This window comes from Cervus elaphus, chromosome 3 (genome assembly GCF_910594005.1).
Source record: "Cervus elaphus chromosome 3, mCerEla1.1, whole genome shotgun sequence".
Lineage (NCBI taxonomy): Eukaryota > Metazoa > Chordata > Mammalia > Artiodactyla > Cervidae > Cervus > Cervus elaphus.
In genome coordinates, this window is record NC_057817.1 from 33,431,328 (window position 1) to 33,458,075 (window position 26,748).

Sequence of the window (26,748 nt, forward strand, 5' to 3'; positions counted from 1 at the left end):
AAAAATAGTTCAGGAATACTAAGGATACCAAATCGCGTATCAGGGGTGGTCAAGTTCCTGGTCATAGCAAGTGTAATACATGCCTCATATGTTCAGTTGCCTAGTCATATCTGACTCTCTGTGACCCCGTGGACTGTAGCCTGCCAGGCTCCTCTGTCCATGGGATTTCCCAGGCAAGAATATTCAGGTGGGTTACCATGTCCTCCTCCTGGGGATTTTCCCAATCCTAAGCCGGGTCTCCTGTGGCTCTGCACAGGCAGGTGGATTCTTTACCACTTGAGCCGCTTGGGAAACCCTATACAAATCTCAAGGATGTTGTAAAACCAGTAGGCTTCTGAACTGCTTCATATTTGTCTTTATCTGTACTTGCCTTTGCCTCATGTGATATTTAAGATTGCTCACTGCCCTTGAACCTAATTCCTTCCAGGACTTTAACTAAATTTTTTGTAATTAAGAATTGAAAACCAAGAAATAGCAAAGTCAAATAACATCATTATTAGGGAATTGGTTAAATAACCATAGCAGTTCCATGAAATGGAATATTAGACTACTACTTAAAAGAGCGACACGACTGAGCGACTGCACTTTCACTTTTCACTTTCATGCACTGGAGAAGGAAATGGCAACCCACTCCAGTGTTCTTGCCTGGAGAATCCCAGGGACGGGGGAGCCTGGTGGGCTGCCGTCTATGGGGTCGCACAGAGTCGGACATGACTGAAGCGACTTAGCAGTAGCAGCAGCAGACTTATATGTCCTGGTATGGAAAAAATTTCCAGGAATGTTATTATGTAGAAACAAACTGAATATTGGGTGGAAGTGAGCATGGGGATAGATTACGTATATGTACGTATATTACATAGACTTTATGGGGAGGGTTCACAAGAAAACTGTTGACAGTGGCTACTTCGGGAGTGTGACACAGGGCCTGGGGGTGGAATGGGAGTGGAAAGTTTACACTCTTTAAAGTGTCTTTTTCACCATATGCTTTAGGGGAAGAAACTAGTTAAGAAAATTGTTTTTTAAAGAACTTAAAACCACTGCAATGAGACTTTTTCTCTTACCTACAGAAAACTTGAGAAAACAAAAAATTTCAGTGTGGTTATTTAGACCACAAGAGCTAGAGTGAGCCATCAGTACAGTGCCACGGGCTCCAGTCTGCATTCTCCCCTCATCTCCCTGCAGACTGCCTCTGCATCAGCCACAGAGGCCACCAGGACTGCGTGCATCACCTCGGCCTTTCCAATACCCAGTGGAGGCCACCGCACTCCCATACCATCCCTGTGCTTCTGAATCCTGACGTGCCTCTAAGACCCAGGCCAGATGCCATCTGTAAAAACGATCTCCCTTTCTTCTTTTTTTGATATAACCTCTATAACAAATAGCACTTCCATCATTTAGGGCTTCCCAGGTGACGCAGTGGTAAAAAAATCTGCCTGCCGGTGTCAGAGACACAAGAAATATGGGTTCAATCCCTGGATTGGGAAGATCCCCTGGAGTAGAAAATGGCAGCTCACTCCAGTATTCTTGCTTAGAAAATGGACAGAGGAGCCTGGTGGGCTACCATCCATGGGATCACCCAAGAGTCGGATATGACTTAGCAACTCAGCACAGCACCCTTACTTCCATTATGTAGGCATATATATTCTGTTTCCTGTTGAGCACTGATCCCTACAAGGGCAGGATTAATGTCTAATTCTTCCTTATCTCTCCTCCCCACCACAAAATCCAAAACAGTGCTTGCCTATAGCTGATCTCAGTAAAGTTTTCCTGAAATGAATGAATGACTATGTAAGAATTAGCTTAGTCTTACAAAGGCTTTAGGGCAAACAATGTCCCTTATAATTTTGCAAACTTATCAGAAGGAAAAAATCTACTATGAGATTTAGTTCACCCTCCAATTTTTTTTTTTTCCACCCTCCAATTTTAAGTAGGCTGTGGAGATGTAATGAAAATTATAGAAGGTTAGCAAGAGACTCACCACCCTTTGGTTACTTTCCTGGGAATGCTTCCTTCATTTGAAAAATCAAAATAGAGACTGTTAAGAAATACTGTATGAGGTTAGCACTGCATTGCTAAAAGGGCATTTGTTGCTAAATTGCTGTTTGCAGAAAGGACAGTAATTTTCATTGTCAATTTATAGCAATTACCTTCACTTTGTGGTGGATTGTTTGTTCCAATTGTAGGTAAAGTCCCTCTCTTAATATTTACCTTTGTAGAGGGTTATCATTATCCTTCCACCAGAAAGATGCAACACACTATTGTCTATAATCACAGTGTTTGCAAACAAATCAGTAAATAGCCATTCAGTAAAGATAAATCTTAAAAATGAGGACTGCTATAAGCCAAGATCAGACTACCAGATGCCTTCTCTAGTGTTTTACAATTCAGCCTGCATAAGGGGTAGGCAGAAATGGAATTAGAACAACAGACTCATCAACACATTGCCCTAAGTCCTGTTCATGTATTACGGTTATTTGATCATTACTGTCGTGTCACAAATATGGGCTTCTTGTTCTATCAGCAGATTTGCTGTCTTAAACAACTGCCTCAGCATAGCTCTCTGGAGTCTCTCAATCTTTTTCTGCAGATTTTACCAAATTGCAGTGAGACTGCAGTGTACCTTTGCAAATATTCTGCATGATCTTGAACTGTCATTGCTTTATTCATTTAGATATATTCCTAAAAGTTTGAATCACACCCACCAAAGATGATAATTTTGCTGTTAGCCATAACAAAGATGGTCTGTGTGATATTTATCAAGTCGTTCCTGGTAAATGTTGAGTTGTCTTCTCTGGGGGCTCTGAAGCAGGCAGTTCTTTGCTCCTAAGGAAAGACCAAATTGGATGTTGTGATATCAAAACAGGCACAATAAAGAGGAAGTCAATAGGAAATGCTGCTCTTCTGATGATCCTAGGAGGTCCCTGGGTAGAGGCTCACTCATCTTCCATCTTGTCAGTCACTTACTTGTTTTCAAAATTCTTTGAGTTATGGTCTCCGTTCCTTAGAAATGATTTGAAGAGAAAATTGTTGTCCTTCAGCTGGCAGCAAATATTATTGGCCTCAGAGTCTCTTGTTTGGGAATAATGATACTGGAAGGGGAGCGGTGGCACATTCAAGCTTGCCAGCATTTGAAATACATGTAGAAAGGACAGCAGCAGTGCCCTTGAACTCTATTGAAATTCACTGGATGAGGAAGCTTTTCAGAAATGGGGAAATAGGAAAGGGGTTAGTGTTGGGCTAAAAGCGAGTGCCTATTCTGTAAACAGAAGGAGTTGGCAAGTGTAAGAGCTAGGTCCCACCCACTGTTTTTAAAAATTGAGCAGTTATACTTAGTTGATGAGTCATCTGAGATGTGTCTGATAAAGGCTTCCAAGAAGTCAATTCTGTTGGCCCCAGAGAAATAGGAGTGGTGTGCGGTGTGCGTGTGAGTGTGCACGTGTACATAAACATGCGGCATGTACACTGAGTCTTCACTCAGATCTTCCTATGCTGAGTTGCATCCAGTGCCCTGGTGCTACCCAAGGACAACAGTGTGGCCCCATTTTGGAGCCCTGTGTTTTTCTTAGTCTGCATGAAGCAGCTTAACTCAACTGTCTGAGGTCTTAACAGTACTATTCATGGCCATGATGCATAGAATGCCTGTAACGTTTACTCTTCTGGGTTATAGTAAGACAGACGTGTCACACAGTAGGTCCAAATAGTCCTGAAGTTTGGGTTTTCCAGATTAGCTTGAACCCACAGAGTAGTAGGTAGTTTAGTAGACTGGAAAGCTGCCCGAGTGTGGGCCAGGTAGTCTGGCTTTGTTCTATGGCCCCAGGCTTCACCTTTCATCAGGCATTCTGTGCCTGTGATTTACATCGGGATCTACATCGGGATCAGGGTCGGCAAACTATAGTCTACAGACAAAAGCCACCTGCAAGCCTCTATTTGTATGGCTTGCTAGACGAGAATGGCTTAATTTTTTTTTTAAGGGTTAAAAAAATGAAGATACTTAGAAAGTATGCATTGTTTCTTGGAATCTTTATAACAATTCTATTTATCATCCCATTTTACAAATAAAGAAGCTAAGATTTACAGAGGCCAAGTAACTTGCCCAGGATGACACCAGTTGGGAGTGGGAGGGGGGATGGGAGGGCGACGATGATGTATTATTCCTCTTAACTCACCTTAAGTGAATGGGTGGTTACCTTGGAAACAGAAAAGTGTGAATTGAGCCTGTATTGCACTGTTCCTACTGGAATGGAAGTCCACACAGCCCGTCAAGGACAGCAGGCTCTTTACCTAGTGGTTATATGGAATTCTTTCGTCACTCAGGGGTCACATCTTTGGAGTGTAATAAAGGCGGCATCATTTTGAAAGGTAAGGATCTAGGTTTGAGGAGAAGGGAAGCCAGTGATCCTTGTGGAATGGAAGGAGAGGAAGGAAGCCATGTCTCGAGTTAAAAATGGAGCGCCCACAAAACCCGCAGCCTTCTATCAACGACTATAGGCAAAAAACAGGAAGTGGTGGTGGCACATGGCTTTTTTTCTTGCTGGTACAACTTCCTCATTTAAACCCAGACCTCCTGCTAACTTTCTTAGCTTCTCAAAAGCGTCAACTAAACTGGTAAACTCTATTTCTGTCTGCATATCTCTTTTAAATACTTCTCTCTTTTTAGGATTATATTAGATATTATTTGATTTGATCACCAGTGATATACATTCCTTGCCTTAGACAAAGCAAAGTACCTAATCAACAGTGAGGCTAGTTTAAGAGAACTTTTGCACCACAGAATTTATATTTGCCTACAAGAAAAGTAATGGAATTGTACAAAGAATTGATCCTCACCTGTTCCCTGCCCAGCCTTTAAAAACCTTCCCTTTAGTTCTCTTGTTCACTTTGTAAATATTACAAATAATCACATGCTACCAGATCCTAGTGTGCTGGTCCTCTGACCCTCAGAATGTTGAAATTTAATCAGAATGTAGTGACTAAGAAGTCCATTTTGGGACTGAATAGCTAGATGTTTCTGCTCTTTTCCATAAGTATTTCATGAGTTCCTTAAATTAAATAGGGATTATAATAATGAGCTTTGGCCTTAAACAGATGCACACCCCCCAAAAAAGGGTTTGGAATAATGATACTGGCATATGAAAGATTCTTTATATTTTTTATTTTAATACTATTATTGTAAAAGTAAGATAATCATTAAAGGCCATTTTGAAAATGTATAAAATATTTAAAAAATCACTCAAAGTCTGTTAAAACAAGCTCGGTTATTAATACTTGGATATATTTTAATCTAAGTTTTTTTGTCTTCTGCTGGGGTCTTGCTTTTCACCCTGGTATTCTTCTGTGGACATTTGACTTTGGCAGACAGTAAAACATGGTGGATAAAGACTCTGGAGTTCAACTACCAGAGTTTGAGGGCTACGATGCTGGCTTTGTGACCTTGGATAAAATATTCAACGTCTCTGAACTTTAGTTTCCTTATCTGTAAAATAGGTAGTAATAGTACTATTCATAAGTAAAATGCTATTAAGAGTGTTTAGTGTGGCCTGACAGAGTGAATATTTAAATTTATTGTTCTGTTCAGTTCAGTTGCTCAGTCGTAGCTGACTCTTTGTGACCTCACAGACTGCAGCACACCAGGCCTCCCTGTCCATCACCAACTCCCAGAGCTTGCTCAAACTCATGTCCATCAAGTCGGTGATGCCATCCAACCACCTCATCCTCTGTCGTCCATCCAACCATCTCATCCTCTGTCGTCCCTTTCTCCTCCTGCCCTCAATCTTTCCCAGCATCAGGGTCTTATTGTTAATATAAATTTATTGTTGGCAGTGATCAACAAAGTGTTTAATTATCCTGGATTCTCACTGAAGTAAATGAAAGCTCTAGGAGGTGCATTTGTTACGTAAAAAGTAATTTTGAATTTTTCAAAATATTTAAAATTTCCTCATGAATTAGAACAGCTTGTCCCTGTCTCCCAGTTTTCAGGCGTGTCTTCTTCCATTTAAGCTCTCATCAAAAAGAAGCTTCTTCTGTGTGCCCTTTCCTCTCCACGTAAGCCTCTCCCATGGGCATCACTCCCCAGACCAGAAGCTATACTGCACCACCCACTCTGCACATACTCCCCAGACACCCTGCTTCAGACCATAGCCGCCTCTACTTCCCTCCAGGGGCTTTCCTTTGGATACTCCCAACTGTGCCTTGTATGTCATTTAAGACCTCTGTGCTTCCTGCCCTGTCGAGCTTAGATGTCACAGCCCTTCACTTAAACTCCTCACTTCCCCATGCCTGAAATTCCCTTCCTCCCCTGGTGCTGTGTCACGCTGGCCTGGAAAAGCACTGAACCTGAGCTCCCTGACCACACAGATGAATGACATTTCAAATTCTTCCTCATTGGGCTCTCCAGCCCTTCCTTCATCCCCAGCAGGCATTCTGCTCTCTTCAGCAGTATTTTAAAATATGGATGTGAGAGCTGGACTATAAAGAAAGCTGAGCGCCAAAGAATTGATGCTTTTGAACTGTGGTGTTGCAGAAGACTCTTGAGAGTCCCTTGGACTGCAAGGAGATCCAACCAGTCCATCCTAAAGGAGATCAGTCCTGGGTGTTCATTGGAAGGACTGATGTTGAAGCTGAAACTCCAATATTTCGGCCACCTCATGCGAAGAGCTGACTCATTTGAAAAGACCCTGATGCTGGGAAAGATTGAGGGCAGGAGGAGAAAGAGACAACAGAGGATGAGATGGTTGGATGGCATCACCGACTCAATGGACATGGGTTTGGGTGGACTCCGGGAGTTGGTGATGGACAGGGAGGCCTGGTGTGCAGCGGTTCATGGGGTCGCAAAGAGTCGGACATGACTGAGTGACTGAGCTGAATTCACTTCATAGAGATATTTCTTATATGAAGAGTTGAGGGTGGAGTGAAAGAGTGGGGAGAGTCAGTGGAGATGAGAGGTGAATGAGAAAATGGGGAAAGTGGAGACAGCCTGGAAACGTGGAAGAAAGGTGGGAGGTAGAAGAGAGCTTGAGGGAGGCCAGCATCACAGGGAAGGACTGGAGAAAGAGGATTGGCCAGGAAACAGAGCTTTTCCTACACTTTGTTCAATCCCCTTGTCCTGGGGTTTTACATCTTCTTGCAAATATTGTGCTTCAATCAATGTCTCTGTCTGTGAGTTTGGGAGTGAGGGGCTGCGGTTTGGTGGGACACGATGTTAGGTAAAAGCAGGATGAGTAATAAAGACCACTTTCTGTCCAGCGAAGGAGTTTTCATGTGGACTGTTCTAATGATGAGGATGACCAAAGTTTTATATTTTTTTAAGGAAATAATTCATTTATTCATCAAATATTTGTTGGTACATTTTATGTGCCAGACACTCTCCCAGGCACTGGGGATAGCAAAGGATATAGAAACAGAGATACTTGTGTGATAAAATAACGTTAGAATGTCAGAATATTTTTCAATTCAAGAAAGCTTCCGCGGGTACCAAGTCCCAGAGCAATGGTGCTCCGACTCCACCGCAGGTGTCCGCATGCATGCGCAGAGCCCCACAGCTCAGAGACACATGCATGCAGAACAGAGAGGCGTCCGCAGCCGCCTGAGGCCTGAGTGTAGGGATGCTAGTAAGAGCATCGTTTCCTGAGTGACTTGGTCTGAGAGAAAAACACCAGCTTGTCGTTGGGTTCTTAGGCAGGGGCTCTCCAGATCTCACAGGAAGCTGGTGTTCTTTTCTGGTGAGGAAAGAAGAGGAGCTACAGTAATGATTCACCTAGTAATTGCTTACTTTCATGGCCTCCTTTGTGATAAAAAAGAGCTGTTCATTCCTCCCTTCTAGCTCTTCTTCCTTGATCTTGATGTTCTCCCAGCCTGTGCCTTCTCAGATGAACAGCCCCTACTAGTGTAGAATGTGGTTAGTAAATTCTTCCCCTTGGACATCCTCCCAGGAAGGTGCCCTGGCCCTGTGTTCCCAGAAGAGCACTACTCGACTCTGCGTGGCTCTGGGCCCAGGGCCGCCGGAGCTCTGCCGAGATGCCTGTGCCCAGCCTTGGTTACCCCCATGTTCTCTTTTCTTCTGAAAGCAGAACTGAAAAGAGACAGGAAATTACCAGAAGCCTAGCTTTTTCCTAAGAACCTGCAGAAAGGGCAGTGCCCTACGGTTGGGAGTGCAGGCAGAGGACAAGTCAGCCGAAAATAGGCCCCAGATCCACTTTCCTAGGACCAGCTCAGCTCCTTGCTTGGGCTGAACTGACTACAAAAAGGAAGATAATAACTGCGCTCTTAAGGTTTGGGTTGGAGGACTAGGCCTAGGAATTCACAGGGTTTCAGCATGTCTCAGCCAGGTGTCAGGGTCTCTCAAACAATCTCAGGCCTAGCCCTTGATTCCAGTCACAGCACCCTGCCAACCAAGACCTTTACTTGGAAGATCCAGCTTCGCACCCCCTCCCCGACCCCCACCCCCATACCTAGCCCTCCCAGTTAGGTGTGGACACCATTGCTCCTTGCTGAGCTGGCTTGTGGATTTGTACTAAAGAGGTACAAAAGTAGTTGCTATACTAAGTCTGTTGCTTTATGTCACCAGCCTGAAATGCCATCACCCGGTAAGAAATAAAACAGGCATCTCTGGACATTATTTTTTAAAGAGGTTTTATACTCTCAACCAGGTTTAGATAGAAGAGGGGGGACTAGATAGTGTGGTCCACCTCAGGGCCCCTTTGGAAGAAAGGACATGGCAGTTAGGGAGGAATGTGAAGTTAAAAATAATTTAAAATATACTTATCCTAGTGAAGTAAGTCATGCCCTAATACCCTTATGAAGTCGACCAAAGGAAACAGACAGGACTCACTTTCACACTGAGAGTCGGTCAGGGTCCCACAGGAATGGCACTGGTTCAGTTGTAAATGCCTCCCTTCAGCCAAGTCTCACCTGGGCAGCGGTGGGGTCCGTGTCCCAGGTAATCACGCTGAGCACCAGCAGACAGTGTGGCAGGTGATGTGGTGGCGCTGGATCAGAGGTTGTGAGAAATAAACACTGAGGTGGACACGCCAGGGGGCCAGAGCTCATAGCGTTACATCCTGGCTACTCCAGGTGCGGTCCATGGACCAGCAGCATCAGCTTACCTGGGAGCTTGGGAGAAATACAGAATCTGACGTCCCACCCCAGACCTGCTGACTGAGAATCTTCATTTTAACAAGAACCTAAGGAGATTCAGATAGACTCAAAGCTTGAGAATAACTGCTTCAAACTCTGGCAAGGGAGAGGGCAGGGAGAGTCCTGCTGGGAGGCTTGGTAAGGGTTCTCTCTTTTTTGAGAGAAGTGGGGCCTGGATGAGTTGAAAGCCCTCACCTGCCTGGCAGCCTTGAACACCCCCATCTGAGCTATTTCAGGATCCACAGCGGTGCGGGCTGCTTCATCTTCACCTCTTTCAAGGGCTCTGACGCTCGGTTGGAGGATGTCATATGATTTCTTGTTATATAGCAGGGCTGTTAAAAAGATAGTTTCATCTGCCTTCAAGTGCTATGAGGTTGGGTTTTATTCTTTTTTTTTTGAAGGTATACCTTATAAAATTCCTAATTTAAATTAAAGGATGTAGGATTGGATGAATTTACCCAAATACAGTTGTGAAATCACCACTACAGCCATGGTATAGAACATTTCAATCATCTTAAGCGTTGGTTCTATTTATTGTCACAGCTTTCCATTTCATTAGCATAAAATATTTTTAAAAATGAAAAATTTTAAAACAGTCATATAATCTTTGTATATATTATAGAAGAACAAAAAATCACAGTCCTATAAATATGTTTCAAACAATGACAGATAAATGTTTTTAAAATAGATGTTTAGGTGTTCGTTGTTTAACGTGTGAGACAAAATTTTCTTCCAGCAAATAGAGGAAAAATATCTCTAAATATGTTGCCAGAGGACTGAAAATTGACAAATTTCATCCCAGGTTTCAAAAGTGGTGAAAAGTAGAGCCCAAACATCATTCCAGAGCAAATTACTAAATAGCTTATTTATGTGGAATTACTGCAGAAAATATTGCTCCATGGGGCAAATAAGTATATCCTAAATAGTCATGCTAAACTAACTTATCTTTTGAAGAATGAACTGGTAACACAGGGAATACTTCTTAATACTCTGTAATGACTTACAAGGCAAAGAATCTTAAAGAGTGGATACAAGTATATGTATAACTGATTCACTTTGCTGTACAGTGGAAATTAACACAGCATTGTAAATCAACTATACTCCAATAAAAGTTTTAAGAAGAATGAACTGGTAGGTCACAGGACTGGCTTAAGCAGAGTGTACCTTGATTTTTGTAAGATATTTGGCAGAATCTCACATGACTTAAAAATGAAATTCTAACCTTTGTGAAGTCACTTATTCTTAGCTAAGAGTCTGCTGTGTGCTGTGTTTGATATTGTAAGTATAGGTAAATAGGAGAGGCCATGAGTGCACTTAGTCACTCATTCGTGTCTGACTCTTAGTGACCTCATGGGTCGTGGTCTGCCACGCTTCTCTGTCCATGGAATTCCCCAGGCAAGAATACTGGAGTGGATAGCCATTCCCTTTGCCAGAGGATCTTCCCAACCCAGGAATTGAACCCACGTCTCCAGCATTGCAGGTGAATTCTTTACCATCTGAGCCACCAGGGAAGCCTTAGGACAGGCCATGGCTATGAATTAAACCATCATGGCCTGTCCTACAGTCCAGTGGCGGAGACCATAATAAAGCAATAAAACAGAAAGATTCCTCTGGCTGCTGGATCCAAGAAAATCAAGAAAAAGGAGACGTAGAGATTATCACAGCTGCCCAGAAATTAAAGATGATAGTGACTTGGATTTGAGTAGTGGATGTGGAGATAGGAAAAAAAAAGAACTGTATGTATGGATTGGGGTTATATTTTGGAGGCAGAAACAATCAGACACTTGCCAATAAATTAGACACAAGGGACGAGAGAGTAGATGAGAAGTCAGGGGTGATGTCTGCTTGGAACAGTTGTCTGGACAAGGGGCCACTTTCCAGATGGTCTTGTTCCATTCAGAATTAGAACCACACTCAGGATGAAGCTTGAGTCTTCTTGGGTGAAGACTTGGATGAAGGCAGACTCAAGATAGGAAGCTGGATGAGGTAATCGATACATAAATAAAAAGGATCAAGAATTTTAAAAATATCGGGAGACTGGAAAGATAAAAGGTAATGAAAATAAGTGCAGACCCTTATACTTGACTTTTCAAAAAGTGCACAGGATGGAACCAGGAAGATTGGCCTAACAGCAGTTCCTACCAGAAACTCAATAAGAATGAAAAGTGTGACCTGCTTCCGTAAAAATGGAAACCAAAATAGGTCGCCTTAAAAGAAGCAGGGTGTACAACACAAATTAATAATCTTATTGTGCTTTGCACTTGTTGGACCAAAACTAATGTGAGACCATCATGCACACAGCCATTAAAAAGGATGGATGAACAGCTGAAAGTACTAGAGATGTTCAAGTCAACGAGCACCGTCTTAAAATGAGCACTGTAAAATGAACACCGTTAGATGGACTCTGAGTTGGAAGAAGGGTTAGATTTCAAGTAGATTCAAGTGGGTCTGGAGGGTAAAATAAGGACCCAGGATGAAAATCGCAGCACTGCTTTCAGCTCAGCCGCAATTCCAGTGCGCAGCACTTTCCAGAATCAGGATGCGTTCAACTTGTGTCTCCTGACAGAAGACCTGGCAGACCTAGATGCCTTTGTGCTGGCATAGAGCAGAGAGGTTTCCCATCCTAGCTGAAAAGCTGGGCAGGGTAGTCTCTCAAGGTCTCTCCCGAGTCCAGGAGTCTAGAATTCTGTTTCCTAACCAGCTTCTTGGTTCTCAGGGGACAGACAATCTAGTGGGATGTCCCTGCAGCATGTTTACAAAGTGTCGCTGATGCCTGAGGGTTCTCAAAATTCCTAACCGCCTTCTTCACAAGACTGACCCCCCTCCACTACTTCCCCAGGGCCTGTGTGCAGTCATGTTCTAGATCCCCTCCTCTTCCAGGCTGAACGTCAGTCTGGACTATTCATACCTTGCCAACTGCCTGGGGCTGAGGTTTGCTTCCCATTGAAACAGGCCTTTTTCAGTAGGCAGCTTTGGCCCCAGCCATATGAAAACTTTTGGTCAGTGGTTAGCAATGGGAAAGGTTTCCCAGGTGGCGCAATGGTAAAGAATCCCCCTGCGGGCTCAGGAGATGCAAAGAAATGCGGGTTCAATCCCTGGGTCGGTAAGATTCCCTGGAGTAGGAAATGGCAACTCACTCCAGTATTCTTGCCTGGAAAATTCCATGGACAGAGGAGCCTGGTGGACTCTAGTCCACAGGGTCTCAAATAGTTGAACACGACTGAGCAGCTGAGCATGCACACGCATAGCAGCATGAAAGCTTATATGACGCCCAGATGAAATGAACAACATGAATCACTTCTGTTCCTCTTAGTTCAGGAACACCAGTTTATGTTTCTCCTCCAGGAAACCAAACTATATGTCCAGATGTCTACTTGGACAAATAGGGGCACAGGTGAAGTCGTTCAGTCGTGTCCGACTCTTTGCGACCCCATGGACCGGAGTCTGCCAGTCTCCTCCATCCATGGAATTTCCCAGGCAAGAGTACTGGAGTGGGTTGCTATTTCCTTCTTCAAGGGATCTTCCTAACCCAGGGATTGAACCCAGGTCTCCCACATTACAGGCAGACGCTTTACTGACTGAGCCACCAGGGAAGCCCAAATAGGGGCACAGATATGCTCAAAATAAATGTTCAAATAAGTCATCTTTGTATCTCAAGTCATTCTTCCTGCTCTTTCTTTTAGACGCCAGCTTCCACTGAAGCCTCTTAAACTATTCTGGGATCTGTGATAACTAATTAGATACCTTATCACTTCTTCTAAGAATCTAAATAGGGAGGTGAATTTTTCTAAGTTTTAATCCCATTAGTGCTAGATTCTGTTACAGGCTAAAGCAGTCTTAGAATTTTAATATATACAGAAGTTGCCTCTTAGTGACAACTTAGAGAAAGCTTTTTGCTCTATATTAGCTTTCAGTCTTGGAAGGGAAGGTGTATATGTTGGAAGGGATGGAGAAAAGGGTCTTCAGGGATTGGCTGTCAGACTTACTATGGGGTCATTTGGTTGGGGTTGTGGCCTGATGGCTCTCAGATAATGGGAGCAAGGGGCTTGTCATCACTGTGGAAATGACGTCAGTTTGCCAGTGTTAAGTGTGGGGAAGAAGATAGCTGAGTTTCCTGCTGAAATCTTCCCTGATCAGCCCTTTTCTCCCACTTGGAAAAGAAAAGGAAGCGATATGCATGCGTGCGTGCTGAGTCACTTCAGTGGTGTCGACTCTTTATGACCCTGTGGACTGTAGCCCTCCAGGCCCCTCTGTCCGTGGGATTTGCCAGGCAAGAATACTAGAGTGGGTTACCATTTCCTTCTCCAGGGGATCTTCCCGACTCAGGGATCGAACCCAAGTCTCTTGCATCTCCTACACTGGAAGGCGGGTTCTTTACCACTGGTGCCACCAGGGAAGCCCTGATACAAGTGAATCATCTCCAAAGAAAGTCCACACGAAAGAAAGGCAAAGAGGCAGCTGGTCCGAGAACACCACGTGGTCCCAGGGTTATTAGCTGGGGGAACAGATGTTTCCTTTGAATCTTCCTTTTGCTTCTGAAGACCCAGTTCTTCTCGGCTGAGGGCCTTTGGTTAACCATTAGGTAGACATCTGTAATTATGCCTCCTACAAGATATATATTTTGAAAGGTCATGCTCTTTACTCAATAGCTCGGGGCCAGTGGTAACATGCACTCTTCTCCCCAGCTCAGTCCCATGAGAGTCAATTGAGCAGAGGACAGAGTCACTCCAGAAGAGCACAAGGCTAATCCTCAAAGTCTGCCCACTCAGCCCCCAGGTGGGAAGCCCAAGCTCGCTGTGCCACACAGAAATAAATCCTCTGTGGCCTGGCTCAGTCACGTGTGGAAATTGCCGTTTCGGGTTCAGTGTCACTGTGAGTGAACTCTGAGTGAAACTCAAGGCCTGCTTCCTCAACATAAACATTATCTTCCGAGATGAAAGAAAGATCATAGCACAGTTGTGTCCTGTGTCTTACTCTGTGGCATATCAAGTCATGTTCCGCTGCTTATCTCAAAGCTGCTCCATTGCTTAATAAATGCTTGCTCTCAGCTTTTCATGTCCCTCAACCAGAATAAGTAATAAGGGACTTACCCTCTTATTCACCCTCTTACTCCGAGATCTGAGTCAGTATATATCCAGATGCACATCCTTACAGTCATACATAAATTTCCCTTTATTAGCTGGTCAGTTGTACCTTCACCCAAAGGGTTAGGTTTTCTGATCTTTCTCCCAGTATTTGTTTTACCTCTGCCGAGCCCTGTCACTCTTTCATGTTTTCTGGCCAGTCTCTGGCCGTTCATCTTCTCTGCCCTTGACTGTCTTTGCCCCCCCCCCCCCCCCCCCCGCCCCGCATGTATCTCCCCATGGTTGAAACATGGGCAAAACAAAATGTTGCAAGACAGGGGAAAGCTCAGAAGCTGTCTTTCTGCCTGGGGCAAGGGCAGGCACCTGAGGAGGTGACATCTGAGCAGGGGTTCAGCAGGTGTGCGGGATGTGGGGTGGTCTGGGAAGAGGCCCTTGCAGAGAGAACTGCACAAGATGCCCAGCACTGCCCAACAGTACTTGCCAGAAAAATAATTGCCTTAATTACTCAGACATGGAATCAGTTGCACGAATGCGTTGTTTCCGGGACATTTTTCCCAACATCAGGAAGTGAGTGGTTTCATCTCGGAGACTGGAATTTTGTTCTTGTTAATAAATAAGCTTTATTTGCAATTCTTATGTCTGTTTTAACCAAATGATTCCGAAATCTATGTCATCTCCCACATCATTTTTTAACTGTGCTTTTTCTTGAGGAAGGTTTGGCAATGAGCCAGATGTACTAAAACAAAGACATGAGTTCATCATTCAACAAAGTCTTTTCATTACAATTGATTGTCAGAATTTTCCCATCCATTAAAGGAGGTTCTTTTAAGAGACACTGGGAGCAAAAAAACAGTGAATTATCTCAGTGGTTTAATTTATAGATTCAAAAATAGCCGTAGAGTAATTAGATGGAAAGAACCCTAGACACCATTTGCCTTTATATTATAGGCAAGGAATGTAGGAATGGGAGACCTCAAGCAAGGTGTCCAAAGTCATGTCACTGACCTTTAAGGTCGCTTCATGCCTTCCTCTCTCAGCCCCCACCCCTCCCTTCTCACACTTCCTCTCTCAGATATCACAGAAAGTGTACCATAGACCACAAAAGCTTTCTTTGATAGTGTTGTTTTAAAAGTCACCTCCATTGAAATGATCCCAGAGTGCCATTTATATTTAAGCTCAGAATTACGTAAAAGATTTGAATTCTTGGAGTTACAGTCCAATGAGCAGTTCTTTACTTGGCAGAACATTTTCATTGAAGATGTTAAGGAGGGTGTGACTAATAGGTTCCAGTATTTGGGTCCTATCAGTGAATAGTGTTAACCTATAAATCAGCCTTGACCTTTCTAGAGTTTAAGGTCAGAGTTTTTATAGTTATCACAAGACTTATTTTCTTTGCTTTAGGGTACTTTTGACTTCAGTAACACTGCTGTCTATATATTCAATCAACCTGCTGTTGATCTGTTCAAAGGAAACAGGTAAGCTGTTTGTAAAGCCAGGGTGATAAATTCTCACAGTGACATTTTGAACAAATGATACTCTCCCTGTTCAACAACTTGTTTATTAAAGAAAAACAGTGCTTCGACCTGTTGTCACTGGAAGACCTATAGTGGTATTTACTTATTTACTTAGAGTAAATACAGGAATATATAAATGCACTTGTTATGAATAGTAAGCAAATAACATTGAAATTTATTTATTTATTTATTTATTTTTTAAACATTGAAATTTAAAGAGAATCCTCAAATATACTTGCTCTTCTAGTTTAAGATGACTTCATTTTAAAGACCTTGGTTTTTCCTTAAGTATTTATAAATTCAGACCAAGGATCCCATGCTTTTATATTATAGGCTCCAAGGTTTTAAGAATAAACAGAGCTTTCATTCTCTTTTGTGCATATTCCAAGGAGAAAATGTGACTCCCAAGCAATGTGGGCGTCAGTGTGCTGTGAAAAGACTTCAAGTTCTCTGGGCAGTGTTATACCTGAAGTGTTTATTTTCTATTCCTGGGACACTGGATTATGTTTGTAATACTTTGACTTTTACGTTAGCTAAAACCACATTGGCCAACCATTACTGTATATAGATGACTCCATTTAACTGGAACATTTTGTAATAAACTGTGGATCTAACCATTGTCTAGTTTAAACATCAGTCTTATGAAAGAATAAACAAAAGTTTAATTATAGTCTAACCCAATTTCTTTCTGTGAACCTTTTGAAAAATGTGAGCTGAACTGTTACAAAGAAATATAAACCCATTTTTTAAATGAATGGTTTAACATTTTAGTATTTGTTGAGATGAGCCGGTTGAAGACTTTAGAATTTTGCTATAGCCAAATTATTCTCTCGAAAGAGTTACCTGCTGCTCTCTTTTGTGAGTGTCAAATCTTTGAAATAAAGATCAAAATTCTAATGTTGTGGTTATTACATGTTTTTATGTTATTATATTTAGAACCCACAAGGCATTGTTGGAATATTATTATTCCTTGTTAGCCTCATCAGTTCAGGTAATTCATTCAAAAGGAACCTTTCTTCCCAGCCATCAGTTTTTATTTTTAAATCAAATTTTTATTTTAATGATATACACCAGACATGAGAATAAAATTAGAGTAGGAATTTCCCCCCAGTAAAGTAAGGAGATTTTTGAGATAATTAAAATAAAAATAAGGCTTATGACCTAATCATTTACTTGTAATGCTTTTGTAGCCAACCTGAAAAAAAAATGGTGGTCATATCTGACATTTTAAAAAGTCAACAAGTTAAAAAAAAAAAAAGTCAACAAGTTGTTTTTGTTTTGTACTGAGAATGCCTTAATCTTTGCAAAGCCAAGAAGACTATGTATATGATTTTTGATAAAGACACGGTAACTTGGGAAATAGCCAATAGAATGGTGAAATCTTGGCTATTTTTAATGTAGGAAACTCATCATTTTTTCTGTTCTCAACTATGGTTTTTTAAACAGGCTGCATGGTTTATGAAAAGCTGGGAGAACAGGTCTTTGGCACCACAGGGAAACTCGTCATCTTTGGAGCCACCTCCCTACAGAACACTGGAGGTAAAAATATTGTTTTTTCTATGCATTAAAGTTGTGAATGTTATTACTATTTTTTCTAATCTCAGTGGTTGGGTGGCCACATGAATTTTAACATAATTCAAGCAGTATCATTTTCATTGCTAAAATTGTGCAATGAAAGTGAAGCTGAGACAGTAGTCACTTATAACCACTTACACTTACAACCAGGGGTACTTGGACAGTGTCTACAGCCATCTTTATGTCCTACTGAAGGTTGGTCTAGAGACAGTCTGGTCACCTTTTGTATAGCTTGCAACATGAGCCTCAGTATCTTCTTTCTAAAAATGTTCTCATTTTCTTCTAGCAATGCTGAGCTACCTCTTCATAGTAAAAAATGAGCTACCTTCTGCCATAAAGTTTCTAATGGGAAAGGAAGAGGAATTTTCGTAAGTTATAGACTGTTGTTTAAAAGATAACTAAAATGTTTTTAATTGAAATGTGGGCTAATAACCTAAGTTTTTGTTTTATGAAGACTGCAGAAACAGAATTTTTCCTAGGCTGTTTTTTCTTGGTTTGTTGTTTCTGGGGATATATTAATGAAGGAAGCCAGGAGAACCGTTTGAATCTGAGCATTTAAAAGATAGATTAATCGGCCGTGCTAAGACGCTAAGTCCTGCAACTTCCCAAGAGCTTGAAATCAATATCTATTTTCTGTGAAATAGAACAGATATGGAGTATTTTTAACGCTGAAATAGAACATGCAAAATTAAGACCCGAGACTCTTCCTTAAAGAAGAGACAGAACATTTTGGGAGCAGAATTGACATGAGCCAACCTCATTAAAGACGTAGCTAACCTTGGAAAATGTTGCCTCTGCACTTGGCACACGGTTATGTTTTGTCTACCTCTTGTTCAGCAGTTCTTGTCAGTCTTAGTTCCTCTGTCTTCTTTCAAGGGAGAATTGTAGAAGCCAGAGTTCCTAGTGTTCTAGCATCAGGATTCAAGGTCAAATACAAGCAATTAGGGAGAAAGCAATGCCTACCTGTGGTGACTTATTTTTTGACAATATTCACCAAGCCAAGCAAAAACGAACTTTCTCTTTAAATAATTGATAAGACAAGTTGTAATCTGACAGAATGTAATGTGGGCATTCAGCTTTGAAGTCATATAAATAATTCAGAGGGATGGCACGCTTAGCCAGTCGGGGAGAGCAGAGGAAAAGCAGTATCTCTTCCTCAGTCACATGGAAAGAGAGATGATAGTAAATGACTAGTGGTTGGCTTAAAGTGTTTGGATAAAACTGAATAAAAATTACAATTAATGGTAAACATTAGTAATAATAAATTTTTTAAAAAATATTGTGAAATTTTACACGTGAGAAAAAAATCACTCTCTAAGAAAATGTGGCTATCTGCTTAAATGCCTTTCAGAGCCTGGTACGTGGATGGCCGCCTTCTGGTGGTGGTAGTTACCTTTGGCATAATTCTCCCTCTGTGTCTCTTGAAGAACTTAGGTAAGATCTTGCTTTTATCACAGTCTCTACAGCACTCAGATGAATCAGAAACCTAATAAAAACAAACAGCTTTGCTCCCTACTTTGACTTGCAGGATAAAGATTGAGTAAAAAATTATAAGTATTAATGAGGCATGACTTTAATAGGGGATAAAAACACTGGCTTGTATGTGACTTTGTAAGCAGTCCCTCTACTAAACCATGGAGGGGTAAAGGGGGTCCTGGGGCCAGCAGCAGAAAATGCTCTGTCTAAAAGCCCAAAGTCCAAAAAATGGAATTCTCCTCATAGAAGGTCTTACACACTCTGGTTGTTTAGATGGACAAAATTTCACATCTAATACAGACAGAAAGTGGCTTATATTTTTACCCAGAGGAGAAGGGGACGACAGAGGACAAGATGGGTGGATGGCATCACCAACTCAATGGACATGAGTTTGAGCAAGCTCCAGGAGATGGTGACAGACAGGGAAGTCTGGCAGTCCATAGGGTCCCAAAGAGTAGGACATGACTGAGTGAACAGACAAAAATTATATTATGAATCAGTCTTAAATGATCAGAGTCTAACCAGTCTCAATGATTTGCCTCACTGAAGGGAGAGAGAGAAATGAAAAGTGGTAGATAATCACTAAGCCGTATCCACTTGGTTTTGACATTTTTGCGTGTGTGCTTATATTTTGAGACAGGAATCCCTGATGTTATGAAAATTTCATGTGTGAAATAATTCAGCCAGACCTCTATCCAGTTCAGTGCCTCTGAAATGCATTTCCTTATAATTCTGGGCTCATTCAAGGGAGACATTTCAAGTTCTTACCACACCTCTGTAGCTATTCTGTTAGACCTATAAGTAGATTTTTTTTTTTTTTAAAGCTACTTAATTTTCTGGTTTCTGAGTCTGTGTTCAAGCTTTTCTGTGTACATATAGCTCTTTTTAGTGCTAGTGGAGAAGGACTCTTCCCTGCCAGAGGTGAGAACCGTGCAGCCCCCAGAGACCACTTAACTCTGCCTTTCTGAAGCTTACAGTGCTCAGAGATCTCCCAGGCATTCTAAGGGGAACAAGGTCGAGTGCCTCGGGGCTCAGTTTATCCCTAGAAATCACTTCCTCTCCTCTGTGCATATTCAGTATGTACACAATAAGTACATAGTCAAAAACTATTGAATGGATCAAGGAGTAAGTGGATTTGGCTATAGGAATTCATTAGAATGCAGCAGCAGAGACTTATAGCCAAATTTGGGAGGCTCTTTTCCCCTGGATTCTGGAAATCTGCATTCTCTAGTGTGTCAGGCAGAACTGGAATCAGAGCACATACTACTGTATTGTTTTACTTTGAAGTCACCATTTTTTGCCAAATAAGATAGCCCTATCAAATAGAAAATCTTATATTCATATTAGCACATATGGATGTTATTGGAACCGCAAACTGGGCTTGAAATAATGCATTGAAAGAGGTGATGGATAAAATAACAGTAATAATTCTTTAAATTCTTTTTAGGTTATCTTGGCTATACTAGTGGATTTTCCTTGAGCTGTATGGTTTTTTTCCTAATTGTGGTAAGTGCTGGTTGAAATGGTTGGCCTGGTTTTGCCATAGTATGATGCTGTGTAACAGTTATACATTATTGGGCTTTATTTGATAAAGTTTGATTGTTTCTCCTTTATTTTTTTCAATGCCAGGTTATCTACAAGAAATTTCAAATTCCCTGTTTTGTTCCAGAGCTAAATTCAACAAGTCCTAATTCAACAAATGCGGACATGTGTACGCCAAAATATGTTACCTTCAATTCAAAGGTAAGTTTCTTGGTCCTTTAGATATAAAAATAGGAGTGTTTTTACAAAAGGACATTGTGTTTCTTAAACTTGTTTTAATTAAACTGTCTTTGATGCATTTGTTCTCAAAGGAACAGGGTAGCACAGTTTTCAAATGCCACAGTCCATTTAATGACCTTGAAGAAATACACAAATCATGTGTTTCATGCTCCCTTTTACCTGGTTGAGTGTAGAACAACCTAAAGTATTCTCTGTGAAAACCTCTTTCTGCACAATTATCTCAGCTCTGCTATTTCTTATAGTTCTTTAAAAACAGATTAATAACATCCTCAGCCCACTGCTTCTTCTTTTCTTAAAATTAATTTTTTAATAGGAGGATAATTCCTTTACAATGTGTGGGTTTCTGCCGTACAACTTGAATCAGTCCTGACTATATGTATACCCACTTCCTTTGAGCCTCCCTCCCACCCATCCCCATCCCACAGCTCACTGCTTCTGTCTCGTGGTGACAGAAAGGAATACCTCAAACTTGCCCAGCTTGTACAGTTGAAATATAGACCCTACCACAAACTGGCACTTAAGGAACATTCATACAACATATTGGGGAAGGGTGGACCATGGAAACAGTCAGGCTTGGATTTGAATCCTCAGGCAAATTGTCAACCCCATTTGTAAAATGATGATTCTATTGTGTATCTTACAGGATTTCTTAGACTGTGCCTGATAAATTTGCTTGGGCAAAATTATGGCATGAGAAATGTTATTTTTCCCTTCTCTGCCAGCTTCTTTTTGCATAAGAAGTTACTATATTGAATTACCTTTTTCTAAGAAGCTAATTTAGATTGATCTCTCACTTGTTCTCTTTAAACTCTTAAAGGTACACCAAAGTAGTGAAGTAGTTTTCTTCTAAGAAAGTCATTTTCTTTTTAGATGCCATATTTAAGCCTGACTGACGCACCCTGTTACAAAGCACAGAGCAGTGAAATGAAGGTGCATGTTCTGGCTGTGTTGCCTCGCCTGTCTTGGAGGGAGCCAGGAGAATAGCACTGGTCTGTCTCAGGATTGTGGGTGGGGACTCAGTGAAATAACAGAGGAAAGTGCTAGTAACCAGCTAGTGCCACATAAATACAGGTGACGCAATGCCTGGAGGATGTAAAATACTCTGTAGGTGAGCCTGGCTGTAAAACCCCTCTCTGCCAAGTGTCTGATGTCTCAAGCTAGATAAGCTGTCTTAGAAAAGCTGCTCCTATTTTAGATATCAAAGCTCCCCTAATAACCAAATAATCCAAGGATTCTGAAGGGCTGTCAGATAAAAAGACAGCTCAGAAATACTGGGGCTCTACAGTTTTTATGGTAAAAATGCCTTTCCATAACGTTTATTTTTTCCTCTCAAATAGACCGTGTATGCTTTACCAACAATTGCATTCGCTTTCGTCTGCCACCCGTCGGTCCTGCCAATTTACAGTGAGCTTAAAGAGTAAGAGATTTGTTTAATTTTTTTTTGCAAACTGAATCATTTTACAGCCCCTCATTACTAGGCAAGTGCTGTATCAAAATAAATGGACTCATATCATGAACTTCCACAGCCCAGCTTCAACATTTACTTTGTCATTCTTGAGCAAGACACAAACCTGCATTATACATATATGGCCATATATTTTGGCCATAAATGTATAAAAAGCATTTATTATGTGGGCTTTTTCTTATTAATTTGGTTTTTCAAATACTATGTTACTCAAGAGAGTTCAAGTGTTTGTGTTGCTTTATATTACTTGTGATTAGTTTGCAAATGAATAATGGTAATCTTCAGATTCATCTGTGAGCCACTGAATACATTGAATGTGATTTGCCTTTTGGTTTAGTTGGAAAAGGCTGGTAAATCAGGCATGAAGAAATGAATGTTAAGACCACAACCTGGACAGAAGAATATTGTTGTTCATTTTAAACTATTACAGTGATTATGGATTTGTTTTTGATTGCTCTACTAAAGAAAACGAAAGGACTGCTTATGAATTCCCTCATGGGTTCTCTTCTTAGCCTACTATTATCAGACTTTCTACATAAAAATATTTGTCAAGCCATAGTCACTTTTTTTGAGATATCTGGTTTACAACTTTTATAGGTTTCATGTGTACAACCTAATATTTCTACTTCCATACACACTATGTCCTGCTCACAGAAATGTAGTTTCACCCATCACCACACAATGGATCTCCTCTACCCGTCTTGTCCCCCCTCTTCCCCTTCCCTGCTGGTAACCACTACTCTGTTCTCTGGAGCTACATCCTTGTAAATTTATCCCTAGATGTTTTATTCTTTTTGTTGCACTTGTAAATGGATTGTTTCCTTAATTTCTCTTTCTGTTATCTCATTGTTAGCATATAGAAACATGGCAGATTTTTGTATGATTTTGTACCTCGCAGCTTTACTGTACTTGTTTGTTATCTCTAATTGTTTTTTGGTGGAGTCTTCAGGGTTTTCAGTGTATAAAATCATGTCACCTGCAAATAGTGACAGTTTGACTTTGTTCTTTCCAATTTGGATGCTTTTTGTTTTTTTTCTTCCCTAATTGCTCTGGCTAGGACTTCTCTTATTAGGTTGAATAAGAGTGGGCATCCTTGTCCTCTTCCTCATTTTAGAGGGAAAACTTCCATTTTTCATCCTTTAGAGTGATGTTTGCTGTGGGTTTGTCATTGCTAATATTTTGTTGAGGATTTTTGCACCTATATTCATCGGAGATATTAGCCAGCAATTTTCCTTTTCTGTGCTGCCTTTTTCTGGTTTAGGTATCACAAAGATGCTGGCCTCATGACATGTTACAAACCTTTCCCTCCTCTTCAAATTTTTGGAAGAGTTTGAGAAGGATAGGTATTAAATCTTTGAATGTTTGGTAGAATTCACCAGTGAAGCCCTCTGGTCCTGGACTTCTGTTTTTCTGGAGGTTTTTGATGTCTGCTTCAATCTCTGTACTAGTGATGGGTCTCTTCATATTTTCTGTCTCTTCATGATTCAGTCTTGAAAGGTTATATGATTCTAAGCATTTGTCCATGTCTTCTAGGTTGTCCAATGTGTTGGCATATAACTTTCTTAATACTCCCTTCTATTTCTATGGTGTCTATTGCTACTTACTGTCTTCTATTTCTGATTTTATTTATCAGGGCCTTCTGTCTTTTTTTCTTTGTAAGCCTAGCTAAAGGTTTGTCAGTTTTGTTTATCTTTTCAAAGAATCAGTTCTTAGTTTCATTGATCCTTTCTATTATCTTTTTAGTTTCTATTTCATTTATTTCCACTCATTTTTATTTCCTTTTTTATACTGACTTTGGACTTTGTTCTTCTTTTTCTAGTTTCTGTAGGTGTCAGGGTAGATTGTTTGAGATTTTTCTTGTTTCTTGAAATAGGCATCATGGCATAGTCTTAAGCTCAGAAAAGATACACAGTATAGTTATCTATTTCCATTTTGAAAGAAAGGTGATGTTATTCAGGATTGAATTCACTCATGATTGGTCCTCTTTCATTTTAAATTGATTTATGACTAAGTTTTGAAGTATTTACATCTACCTATTTATGCATACATTACTCCTACTTTATGATCTTATATTTAAGGTATTTAAACATAAGATAATTAAACAAAAGATGTCTCTGGCATCTTTTAAACTTAATAGTTCTGCTTTTAGTTTGAAGCTTTCTTATGTGGATACTTCTCAATTTGTCTTGTTTTCCATGCTTCCTGTTATGACACAGTCAAATGTCATGCTTCTTGGTGGCATACTCTTGAGTACAAGTCTTGGAGATTAATTGTTTAGGCAGCTAAAGAAACTTAGAGGTTCATGCAAACTCCCAGGATAAAGTTGACCTGAGAGAAAGAGAGAGCCTTTCGTTATCCCAGCTGTGAGTTCTTGGGCACTCACTGCTGTGGAGACATACAGGCTTCCCTTAGGCTGTGTGAGTACCTGCGTGCTTAGTCTGACTCCTTGCATCCCCGTGGACTGCAGTCTGCCAGGCTCCTCTGTCTATGAGATTTTCCAGACAAGCATACTGGAGCGGTTGGCCATGCCCTCCTCCAGGGGATCTTCCCGACTCAGGGATGGAACCAGTATCTCCTGCATTGCAGGTGAATTCTTTACCTACTGAGCCACCTGGGAAACCCTCCCTGAGGCTATTCGATGGGAAAATCAGACCTTAAATAGCAGCTTTAGTGACAAAATTCCCAAGGTTAAATTCTAGCTCAGCGCCTGATCTCTGGAGCCAGGAGAATAGCATTGGAACTTATTCTGCCTTTTTCCTGTGCATCCTAAGTGTGGAGATAGTATCAAACAAATGTTAAAAAAAGATACTCTCTGCCCTTCAGATGAGAACTCAATATCTTTCAAAAGAATGGGGAAGAACATTCAAGGGGTTGTTTGTTCCATGGCTCTTTCTCTGTCAATACCCAATCAGTGTAAAGAAAGTTATTGGAAACTGGTATATTTGCTATAATTACTGGGGGTAATTACAGCAGGTCAAGTCAGCCCAAGCCTGATAGAAAGTTAAGTTCCATTCTTCAGGGTTAATATTTGTGCTTACATTCAATAATATGGTTTTTAATTTTTCAAATTTCTTTTTCTTTGTTTCTAGTCGATCACAGAAAAAGATGCAGATGGTTTCAAATATCTCCTTTTTCGCCATGTTTGTTATGTATTTCTTGACTGCCATTTTTGGCTACTTGACATTCTATGGTAAGTATCTTCTGTCAGTACCTAAATATAAGTATTAGTAAGTAAATTAGTAAAAATCAGTCTCAAAATATGTACTGATATTTCAGTGTGATAACCCCCAAAAGCAACAAATCTATCCACTGATTTTATTCATCTTTTCTTCTGCTTAAAGCAAATGGCTGTGGTTCCTTTACATATTCATGCTGACTATACAATGGAATAATTACTGAAACAATATACCATAATTTTTTCTCCTAATACTGTCCTTAAAAAAAAATGCATTTTATAAGCATGTCACTTTTACTAAGGAAGGTTTAGAACTATATCAGAGAAGGCTTTCCTAATTGCTGTTGTGAACTGGGTAATTTTCCATTAATAGAAAAGAGAGACAGAGACAGATTTTGAAAGTGAGAAAGAGTAGAGTGCTACACTCATGACACGGAGCATTAATTAATAATAAAACACCTGATTGTTCAGTGGCAGGTGGAGCTTTGCTTCAATATGAAGAGTTAAATGAAATCTGAAAAAGAATGAAGTTTCATTTGTAACTTTTATTGACCCTGTATGAATAGTCTACCTTACTGCTTCTTCATCCTCTCCTATTCCAGTCATCCTGCAATTTTATTCAACATCTTTCATTATCATTACAGTTTGGGACCTGGTTTAAATTTGAATACATACATTTCACATTACATTCTCTATTAAATCACATTTCTTGGGGGCACTTTTTTTCATAAACACGAATGTCTCAAAATTTAAACACATTTGAGATGATTGAACTCAGCCTGGAAAGGCTTCCCTGATTATACGGTTGTATTATTACCATTACCACAAGCCTCACAGCTTGTGGGACCGTAGTTTTATAGTGAAAGCACTGAGTCCTAACCACTGGACCTCCAGGGAATTCCCTAATTACCATGTTCACAAGCAGTGAAGAGCATTGTCTAATGAATCCATAAATACCACTTTTAATTTCTGCATAAAGATGGTGTTCTCAAGTTTCCTGCAGAGTTGCAGGGCTTGGGGGTGGGTAGGGGGAGGGAAAGAGAGAGAGAGCCTACTATTAGTTGACTGGTCTCACTGTTGCCTTGTTCAAGCTATGATTTTTTCCAACAAATCCATTTTTTCCCCCCACATACAATAGAATACCAAAGCCTTTCAATACTCTTAGGTCAAAGGAAAAAAGCTCAGCTAATTTTAGATGGTTATGAATTTTGAATCAAGGAAATTAGAACTAAGGAGATTTTTATTCTAATCTAGGATCCTTTTTCTAAAATTGAGACCTGTCTCTGGCCCAGACTGTTAAATGGAACTGGAATTCCACACCCTGAACCTTGAGATGGGAAGGGAACGATCTCTTGTCAAAGGAGTGGATTTTTGAGTTGAAGACAAAATGGCAGAGTAGAAGGACCTTGAGCTTAGCTCCTCTCCAGAGCACATCCAAATTACAACTAACTGCTGTACAGTCATCGATTAAAAAAAAGACAGGAGTGGCCTTCCTCGATGGTCCAGTGGCTAAGACTCCACGCTCCCAATGCAGGGGGCCTGGGT

General features: G+C 40.8%; 1 protein-coding gene across 7 annotated transcripts in view; it reads left to right on the plus strand.

Annotated features, from left to right (window-relative positions):
- Nucleotides 1–26,748, plus strand: part of SLC38A1 (solute carrier family 38 member 1) — a 71,155-nt gene that overhangs the window by 34,373 nt on the left and 10,034 nt on the right. For all 7 annotated transcript variants that reach the window (XR_006337571.1, XM_043886313.1, XM_043886305.1 and 4 more), the window contains 8 exons: nucleotides 15,618–15,691; nucleotides 17,177–17,269; nucleotides 17,592–17,673; nucleotides 18,657–18,739; nucleotides 20,229–20,287; nucleotides 20,411–20,524; nucleotides 21,901–21,980; nucleotides 25,118–25,218. Coding sequence is in view for 6 of the 7 variants with exons in the window: in XM_043886313.1 (XP_043742248.1) it covers nucleotides 15,618–15,691; nucleotides 17,177–17,269; nucleotides 17,592–17,673; nucleotides 18,657–18,739; nucleotides 20,229–20,287; nucleotides 20,411–20,524; nucleotides 21,901–21,980; nucleotides 25,118–25,218 (686 nt within the window). In the remaining variant the exon portion in view is untranslated. The remainder of the gene's footprint in view (nucleotides 1–15,617; nucleotides 15,692–17,176; nucleotides 17,270–17,591; nucleotides 17,674–18,656; nucleotides 18,740–20,228; nucleotides 20,288–20,410; nucleotides 20,525–21,900; nucleotides 21,981–25,117; nucleotides 25,219–26,748) is intronic.